The 10,000-nt window shown below is 42.7% G+C and overlaps 1 protein-coding gene across 2 annotated transcripts; it reads right to left on the minus strand.

The window, feature by feature from the left end:
• Nucleotides 1-2,174: 2,174 nt before the first annotated feature.
• Nucleotides 2,175-9,396, minus strand: LOC110984686 (uncharacterized). Of its 2 annotated transcripts, none has more exons than XM_022245106.2 (7): nt 8,581-9,396; nt 7,731-7,976; nt 7,255-7,317; nt 6,474-6,617; nt 3,837-3,965; nt 3,514-3,610; nt 2,175-3,059 (listed from the first exon to the last, which is right to left on the minus strand). In XM_022245106.2, the coding sequence occupies exons 2-6, from the start codon at nt 7,965-7,967 to the stop codon at nt 3,515-3,517; spliced, it is 669 nt and encodes a 222-aa protein (XP_022100798.1). In that variant the 5' UTR covers nt 7,968-7,976; nt 8,581-9,396; the 3' UTR covers nt 2,175-3,059; nt 3,514. The 2 variants fall into 2 exon arrangements, with proteins under 2 accessions (XP_022100798.1, XP_022100795.1); XM_022245103.2 differs by having other exon boundaries at nt 3,489-3,610; nt 8,581-9,390.
• Between the last annotated feature and the right edge of the window lie 604 nt (nt 9,397-10,000).

The following is a 10,000-nucleotide window of genomic DNA, read 5'->3' on the forward strand; positions in this document are numbered from 1 at the left end:
TTTTGTCCTTTACGCGCAAAATTGGTTTAGGCTTTAAAGGTCTTCCAATCTTCATACGTAGACCAATAATATATTTAAAGGCAATAAGTAGGGGTTTTTGAGAGGGAAAATTGGAGAGGATTGTAGTATTGATGTTGATAGTTGTTTTTTTAATATAAACATACACATTATAAATATTAACACGTGTAGATGTTTGCTGTGCGTTGTGGAGCAAGCAAATCGTACGACCCTTGAGGTTTTTGGTCACCGAAATATAAATTATATTAATTTATAAGCTGTAAATTCTGAGAGTTCATAGACGCAAATAAACCTTGTATTCCTCTTTAATGTATGAAAACTCTTTTAGTTTCCTAGTTGGTTAAATGAATTGAAAATGACATGTTTTTAAACAATTAAAATTATCCACGCTTTCCCAGACAACCGAGGGCGCTTTATAGTCGAGTCATTTTAGGGACGACATGGTCAATGCACCGGTGTTTCTGTTCAAACAGTGAACCCAGCATTTATTAACTGAAAACATTCTAAGAAATCAATTAATGCTTTCTGATTGCTACGCACGTAAACAATGAATCAGCAAAGAAAAGAAAACTGAGCCCAGGAAAATCTACGAACTTAATGCTGGACTTTTTTGTGTACAAACCAATGTAGCATTGAGGCTTCTTCCTGAGATGAAATCACAGTTTTACTCATGAGTACATGAAAATCTAACTAGCATTAAACCCAAAAAGGTGGAAAAATACCCTTTGAAATAGTGAAACCAAAGTTGAGAATGAGGTTTATTGACTAAGAAGGTGCACCAGCTTGGGAAGTTTGCATTCAAAAAATTGATTGCAGCTACGTTTGGCGAAGTAGAAGCTTGTTCCCTGAGCCACGCACATGAATGCGCTAACGGAGTGCCGACCCATGTTATTGATCAAAATTCTTTGGCTGGGCCAAATGATGGACACTAATGCTTCCCGACAAAAACAGTGGGCCACTTAGCGACCCTTAAATTCAGTCTTTGGACGAGTTTGCTGTTGGAGTGCCGGGACGGTGTTCCCAGAGGCCACACTCAAAACGCCAAACGAATGTTTTGTGCCACTCCATCCCTACTGATTGTGAGAAAACTTTCCAGCATCGGTGAAAGGAACACTCTTTAACCCTATACGGGGAGGCTTCGATGTTATAACTTGTGGACGTCGAATTTAAAAGAAATTACAGTCACATGCAATAATCTCACATGTAACCCTACCTCTAAACTGTTCGTGCTGAACACTGAACCTGGTTTGGTCAATCATTTTAACGTCGGGGCTTCCCCTCGGGGGGAAACCCTTGCGCCGACCTCTGGAAAGTTCCATCGAACCTTGTATGAAGAACATGGCACGTTCCCCATGGGATTATTTACAAAGACGGCGCTTGGGAAAGCGAGGGCCTGTCATTTATCAATGTCAGCGACCTGGAAAAAGGGTTTTGGGTCTCTGATCTTTTGAGACACGTCTGGGTTGTTTCATCGTAGATTGTGGCTTGGCCGTGTGGCTCGGCCCTTGTAGTCCCCTCCCAAATCCAGGACTGGTAAAAGGTACTCAGACCTTTTCCTGCGGGTTTTAATGGTTGCAGGAGCTACATGACACCCACTTATAAATTTGAATGCCATTCTAAGGGAATGGGGGGTATACACCACAATAACCATGACTGGCGTCCACAGGTAACGTTGGTGACGCAAGAATGTACAAAATACCCCCTCCCCCAACGCGCCGTCGGGGTTAACACTGTTTTTGACAAATGAAGGCGATGATGCTGCTAATGTCAGACGAGGAAACTGCTCGTTTCAAGGTTTTCTTATGATTGAAGTGCAAATCAAAAGTTTGTCATTGAAAACGTTTGTCTAAAAGCTCCATGTCATGGCCTAATGCAACGAATTACCCGGAAACCAATCCGCCTCGAGCAGAAGTACACCCCTCCCCGCATCGGCCAAACAAGAGGCACGTTGGTCGGCAGTGTTCTATTTGTTGCTTGCAAGGCGACTGTGACGAGTGCATTTCCTAGTCGTTCCTGAACCAGCGAAGTTCAGTTCCGACCAGACGAGCATGCATTGCTCAAAAATTAGCGCTCTCTCTTCGTCCGGCTCGAGGCTCATAAAGTAAACAAAATTTACGAAAGCAAAACAGAAAAAAAAATCCCCTAAATGGGCAAAATTTAGTGGAGAAATTGCTCTAAACAGCACTTAGAACAGTTTTCTACTTTGGATAACTGCGATTTTTTGCACATAAAATCATGCAAATTGCGTGTGCAAAACACAAAAAGGTACCAAAATGCCTTTGACATGACACAACAAAAGGTGAAATTAGCCCGAGTTTGAATGGAACTCACAATGAGCATTTCCAAAAAGTGCCTTCAAATTTACGTAACTCACTAACTGGACCCTTTATCCTAAAAATGCTCAACCTGACATCATTGACCAAACAATACACAAACTAAGGCCAACTATTACGGAATCCTGGCCATAGACGTCAAATTAAAGTTTTAAACTTGGCTTTCAAAGTTCCAGGTCTTAGAAATATTCAGAAAGGGCTTACCCATTCCACCTTTATAAATCTCAAGAATAATCATTTCTACAGCGAATCAACATCAGCAGCATTTACATTCCTTAAATAAGCAATACATGCATACATTTTTGTGCATGGTTTAATGTACGCCATTGTTCAATGTATGTTGAAAACAATGATACTATCTTTATTTGACATAAGTATTGCTATTAACACAAAGCAGCTTGTTAAAACTGGAATCAATATCATTGGCTTATCTACAGAGTCAGCTTTTTACACGCGTAAAACTGGGTGATATTACAAGATCCCGACCCCCCCCCCAAAAAAAGCACAACAATGTGTTAGACAAAGCCCCACTTCCGCATAAATTGTGCAAACCCGTTTAGGCCAAGTCACTATCAATCTTGGTACATCACATCAGTTTCTTTGCGTTCAGTGACGGGATGTAATTGAGTGAGTTTCGGAAAATCCGTATTGATGACACGAAGGAATCCTGCACTTCCCCTTTTGTCAAGAAACTGTGTCCTCTGCTCCCTGCAAAGGTTAAAAGAAAACAAAACTTAGTTATATATTACTATGTGCATCTGTCATTCTTACAAAAGAGGTGAAATGTCGGTAACAATCAAGTCGCATGTTCCTTAGTATTGTTACTCAACCATCCATCTTCCACCAGTGTTGTAGTCGAGACCATCACAAGACTAGACACAAGACCATGCACTAGGTCAGTCACAGGTAACAGGTTGAACAATGACAAAGGAATGCTGTTGTTGCAGTTCATTTGAATAGCTCAATTGTCACTTGTGCTGGGCTTGCGTAGTGCGAGGTCTTACGTGGTCTCGGCTACAAAACAGTCTTCCACAACATGAATGTTTTACGTCAGAACAGAGATAGACTCTGGCGAATTCTTTTACGTAATTCCAAATGCCAGTGAAAAGAAAATCCCCAATTTTAGCATATCAATACCTATAATGCCCTGGATCATTCTCACCCTACACTGCACTAGGCACTTCGGATGCTGCTTGCTGTTGCTGCATGGTCGTCATTGGCGCAGCCTGTTCATTGTCTGGTTGGGACATGTACTGCACCTATCAATGAAACGTACACTACACCAGATTGACAATGTTTGTTTTATTGATAATTTGAAAATCTGTTTGGTAAGGAAGCAAATCCAAAATTCGAGACAGTGATTTCTGGATCTTCCTCAGCAGCATAGAGAGTCGGAAGCTCTAACGATAACTATCAACAAAACCGACGAACCACGCCATTTCTTATAATGTACAGTTTTTTATACTAAAATTATGGTTTACAAACCATGACTGGGGAGTAAGAGCGGCAACATCCGCACATGCCATAGCAGGAGAGCGTGGCAGTCAGGATGCCAAGGACCATCTCTCCCAGGCCGAGAACTGCCAACGACGCATCGATTGCCAGGCGGGTTGTCTGCCAGTAAACAAGATCGTGCCAAGTCAAGGCAAAACAAAATTAATATCAAAAACAAAGCTCTTAAAGATATGATGGGCCAAAATAAAATTTAAAAGTCTGCGTTTTTTTTGTCAGCAAGCACGTCGTCGTAGACCTGCGCGTCGGCAAAAAAAAAATTTTATTTGGCATATTTACGATGTCCAAAATCTGCCGAACTTGCTTGATCGACTGGAATCTTGCTATACTCACTAATTTAACGTGTAATACAAAACTGCTGCAAACTGCTTGCTGACTACAATGACCTAAAATACAAATCTCAAAATATGGAGGGCCCGACATTTCAATCCTAGCAGAATCTTTCTCAAAGGCAAAATGACAAGTGGACATGACAAACAAGCAAACAGAGAATCAACCAAGCATGGATGAATGCAAGAGGACACAAGGAAAGGTCAAGAAAGCTGCAGGCTAGATACACTATAAAAACTTCCGGGTCAGATTGACCCAGAATTGGGTCCCATTCGGTATAACCCTTTTCTGGGTCAAAATATGACCCCCTTTCGGGTTATATTTCACCCTTTTGGGGTCATATTTGACCCTTTCTGGGTCCTGATTTGACCCAGAAAAGGATTATACCGGATGGGACCCAATTCTGGGTCAATCTGAAGTTTTTAGAGTGTAAAGGGGCAAAGGATAAAGGGGAGTGCATGAAAGGCATGGATGAACAACAGAGGCATGTACATGTAAGGTGGGAAGAGATCAAAGAAAAAAAAACAATAGATGGAACTGGACCCTAAGTGGGAGGGGGTATAATCTGCAGACAAAAGAGAGGGAAAGAAAACAGTGTTAACTAGTAATTTCCCTCTTGGATGTTCAGGCCATGGGGTTGAATGGTGCGGAGGCATTTGATCCAAAGCTTCTCCCTGTTGAAGCGAACAGCATCTTTACGGAACCCAAGTGAGTCTATGCCCTGTAAGATCATGTCAGACATAGAATGGTTAGGAAGGTTGAAGTGGTGGCCTTCAGGGGTATCTAGTCGTTTGGTGTTGACCGTGGATCTGTGGCCATAGAAATGCTTCTTGAGAGTGTTCTATAGTCTCTCCAACATACTGAACACTGCACACTCTGCAAGAGATAAGATAATAGAGCTACAAGTGATAGTGCCTTGAGTGTCCAGAGAATGTATCTGATTCCAGCACATGGTTCTGGCAAACAACACATCGGTTAGAATCATACTTGAGCGTGCCTTGCTGGCAGGGGGAAAGGGTATCAAATGATAGGATGGCACTGGCTAGGCAGTCTGAAGTGTGGAGGATATGATGATTGTCGTAGTTTTATTGCGGAGGGGAGGAAGACGAGGATGGAAAGTGGTGACCAAGGGAACCGGGGGGTTGTTGTTTCTTCACAGGAGGTCTTCTCTTTGAGTGCAAGACTTCTAGGGACGGAGTGGGCCATATTGATAGAGCGTTGAACCTGGTTACAGGTGCGCCCCCTTGCAATCAAATGCCTCCTCTGTTCCTGTGTGACGGGAGAAATCTGAATCATTAGAACAAATGCGTCTCAGCCTGAGTGCTTGGCTGTCAGCAATACCAGTCTAGCAGTGTCTAGGGTGACAGCTGGACGAGTGAAGATACTGATGGGTATCTTTGGGCTGGGAATACAGGTCAGTAGTCACGAGGTTGTGGGCTTCTGTTTAACGTGTTTTAGATGGGGTACGGTTGAGTAATACGTAAAGTGAAAGAGTCTTTCTGGGCCCCCATACATTTAGTCGGATAACGTCATTTTCTGTATTATACAGTTGCATTGGGAACCAGACAAACAAGGTAGTCTTATGTCCTTTGTTCATCTACTAGCTGATAACGCTTTTAAACAGGAAATAGTTAGTGGACCAGTCTATTTCAGTGTTGACGGTGGTACGTAGGCACGTAATCAAGATGGACATCGCGCGTTTTACGAACATCATTAATAGGAAGAAACGTGGGGGGGAAAAGCCTTATAGCCGCACCACTTATGGAGCCCGCCCCTGACCAGAAACCGGAGATCTTTTGGGCCATAATTACAATATAATAGTATTAAACTATACCATGTGAGTGGTATCATAATAGCAGCGAGGTATTTTTCTAAACACTCCGTGAATTGTTAGACTTTTATCGTTATGTGCGCACGGTTTGGCCAGCCGCAAAAGTTGCTACTGCAGACGGGTCTATCATCGTTAATTTCAACATGAAACGTTTCACCCCTGCCGATACCCCTTGGGGAAGCCCGTACTTATCAATAAACCAGCCGAGCTAGGACAGAGAACGAGCACGTGAATTGGTTATAGGAGGTAGCAGGGGGAGATGGGTTCGAATCCCTCTTGAGAGATCAAGTCGTTCAAAGGCCCGATCATAAGTTGTCCTAGAACACTTATAAACCCCCTTCTTGAAGGGCAGAAGTTATAGAGCAGAGAATTCATTTCAGGAGGCTGCGGTGGGATAACTTTTCTTTTTTGATATGTCAATCAGGGTAGCCGAGAGGATATATGCTTACCGGGGGAAAGTGACAGGTTGAATAGAAATAGAAGGTGGAGGGGTTGCAGTATGATGACTCCCAGGCAGCAAAAATGATAGAAGTAGTCATCAATATGAATGCTACGATGGCAGATACGACGGACATCGCCAAGAAAGCAATGGCCTGAAATGAGAGCAAAAGCAGACAGGAATGACAAATGCTGGCAGTACAGACCAAGTATTATGACCGTTGGACTGTCACGCTTTGTGATTCGCAGGTTCGAGTCCGGCCTATAGGGTCATGGTGCGTGTGCCCTAGGGCAAGGCACCTTGGTTTCTACCCAGGAGCAATTGGGTACCCCATGAGGGGCAGAGATGGTCATTGAGGTTGATCATAAATAGCTGCTTTGTGCCAAAAATGGCAGCACCGAGCTGTGCACTCCCCAGGGAGCTGAGATGGTATTTGGAATGTTTCCTGGGTCTGGTGAGCAGGGGTAATAATGATGTGCAGCGCTTGGATTCATGTTAAAGGCGTTTTATAAATACCTATATATTTACAAATAGGTCATTTTGGAGACATTTTGTGGTAAATTTCTCAGCATTAGGGAGACATTGGCTTTTAGGCTGTTTTTAGGCTATTTCAGAGGCCGAATTTTACAGTAAAAATTTGGAGAGATGATAGATTAGGGTCTAAAATGAAAACATACAAAGTTTGGTTTTGATCAGATTAGGGAGTATTGAATTATGGTTGTAATTTTATTTCAAGTTGTAATTTAAAAAAAGTAACCCCCAGTCCTAGATGGAAATTGATTATTTCTTACCACTCCTCTGGTGTACTTTCGGCCCGGTGTAATCACGCCCAGAATGCCGGTCACCACAAAAAACTGACAAAACAAAGTGGCAATTCGGGTACATAAATGTGCATTCTTCTGCTCTGTTATGATGCAATGAGCAATATATCTACGATGATCATATCCGTATGAAAGCAAACTTAATCATCAAACCATATTATACTCTTTCATCATGTCATTTAAGCAGGAAATTTGATCCAAAAGACGGGTGACGTGTCCACTTAAACATATTTTTGCCCTGTGGATCAAAATGCACGGTGAAATTGAACCAGCTCTGTAAAAATATAAATAGCAATAAAACGAATGACGCCTTCATTCGTAGTTTTACATGAAGAAAATCTGAAACGGTGTCCTGACGATGGAAGAAACTGTGAATTGTGATTTTTCAACACATGGTGCTCATCCACACACTTCATATACATCTACCTGCTGTTGACAGAACTCACCAAAAGTCCGCTCCAAAGACCCCATCCAACAAAGGAGTAATTGCACTCAAGTATTATGGCAACCAATCCAAAGAGAACACAGAGGATGCCCACCACAATGTGAGCTACCGACAGCCCCCTCAGGGCGGCAACTGCTGCGCGCGGCTTGTTGGGTTGAAATTCCATAGGGCCGTAGCTCGTCATCGGCTGCAGACCAGCCTGCAAGGTGATTTGGCCCGTCTGACCGGCTGAGCTCATGGTGATCAGCTGTCAGGGTGGATGTTTAACCGAGGAATGACCAATTATCCAATAGAAAGCAGAAAAAATAAAGAGAAATTAATAGACCAGCCCACTACCCAAACGAGTAAACAAAACACCTTGATCCCCACCCGAGAGGCCTGCGTTAATCTTTCATGACATGAAATGTCGCTAACACTTGAAGGTGTATGAAGTGACACCATCGGCGTTAAAGGAATGGTTAAAGTAACACATTTTGGTGGTCATCTGATATAACACCAAAAAGTGTAGTTTTAACACCAGATATTTTGCAGTGAACGTACCGGGAAATGACACCTTGTGGTAGAAATTAATAGTATAATATTCAGTTCAGGCAACAGCGCACTAAACAAGTCACCATGTGCAGACCTCTAAAAAGGGTCATTTTCACTTCTTTTCCGACAAGGATGCAATCACTCCGCAACATCTCTGTCTGTAGGCCTAGATAGGTCGGTTATGTCAATGAATTTCATCGCAGCAAAACCGTTTACAAAGAAAGTATTATACGTACAGGCTTTGAATTAAGTCATGAAAACTTCGGAGTTTAGGTGACATAACCTACAATAAAGATATATACATGCACGTGTGTACTCACGTGAAGGCGCAGTGTATGAAGAATAGAGGATGACTTCTACAGGAGACCGTACTCCCACGCAGACATAAATTCAACCATCCGCAGCTACCAGCGTCTGAAATTATCATTCACGCATGTTGTTTGCTATGCTAGCTAGATCAGTGTCCCACGTAGAAAACCAAACTGTCAAACTTAAATGTAGGTCATCAAAGTTCAGACAACCAGCTTGCCGGAGTCAGTTACCTGACACCAGCATACCGTGCCTAACCCAAACATTCGTGATCTCCAGAGTAAACTTGGTCTCAGTCCGTCCACTATCTCGAGATAAAGCTCCATCGTGCAAGTATCTAACACCGTGACCACTATTCTACGTTGGCTGATCTCCGCCTGGAATACATTTTTTTAATTTTACGGCGTTATAACGCCCTAATACGGTGTTGTAACGCCTATAATGCTCTAGTTTAAGGCGTAATCCCTATTTTAAGGCGTAATAACGCCCTATTATGGCGTTATATAACGTCTTAGTACGACGTAATCACGCTGTACGGCGTCCACGCAATAACACACGTGGCTCCGCTTGTGCGCATAGTTAGGCTACTGTTGCCATCCTTGGACGGTTCGAATCTTGCAAGGTATGTGATAAAAGCCCCTTTGTCTATACAGGTATAGTCCCGATGCTCAGTAATAACATGAACCTGGGCGGTAGATCGTATCTAATAGGGCGTTGGAACGCCTTAAATCAATTACGGCCCTATAACGCCGCAATAGGGCGTAATAACGCCGTAAAGGAGCGTTAAAACTCCGTAAAATAAAAAAAGGTATTCTTGGAAGAGATCAGCCACCGTACTACTCCCAGGAGACCATTCAAACTTGCATTCACGCTCCACTCTGTAAATCATCCAGTCGTCTCTCTCAAATTTCAAACAAGCCTAAGCAGTTGGCTTTTTTTTTCGTTGTCGCATCCGGCATCTTTCATGCATGCGTGCAAACTCAAAGCTATTATCAACAGCTGGCGAAGTATGTTTATATAACCTATACCAGCTAAGGAGCTGAGAGTAGGGGTTAACATTCACTTCGTTAGATCAGACTGGAAGAAGTAGGTTAGTCAGACTTGCTTCCAACGACGCTGTTTGTGCAAATCCATCTTCTACCTATGCAAACGTATTTCAATTTTCTTCCTAATTGGTCATTCACTTTAGTTGTTTTGGTTAGATAGGTATTCTTTAAAATAACTCTAAACAAGTTGATTTGGTTTGAACTTCACAATGTAGACGCTTGAGGATCCTGCAGGTCTGGTGCATGGTTAGGTCAGAGGGCATAATGCAACACAACGAACTGGGATCGACATAATCAATGACAGCTTGTGGGTTGGTGGAAATCTTGCGCAAAGCAGAGCAATTACAGGCAAAACCTTGTTTTTCCTTTGGTTTTGGGATTAGAG

The sequence above is a fragment of the Acanthaster planci genome, linkage group LG15 (genome assembly GCF_054643075.1).
Source record: "Acanthaster planci isolate LZ-2023a linkage group LG15, COTS_SCS, whole genome shotgun sequence".
NCBI classification, from domain to species: domain Eukaryota; kingdom Metazoa; phylum Echinodermata; class Asteroidea; order Valvatida; family Acanthasteridae; genus Acanthaster; species Acanthaster planci.

What these genes read in the sequence shown, in the direction of transcription:
- LOC110984686 (XM_022245106.2), bottom strand. Translation starts at nt 7,967, where the DNA reads ATGAGCTCAGCCGGTCAGACGGGCCAAATCACCTTGCAGGCTGGTCTG. An exon ending in GTCTTTGGAGCGGACTTTTG is followed by an intron (nt 7,318 to 7,730) that starts GTGAGTTCTGTC and finishes TTGTTTTGTCAG; the next exon opens with TTTTTTGTGGTGACCGGCAT. An exon ending in GCTCTTACTCCCCAGTCATG is followed by an intron (nt 3,611 to 3,836) that starts GTTTGTAAACCA and finishes TTTCATTGATAG; the next exon opens with GTGCAGTACATGTCCCAACC.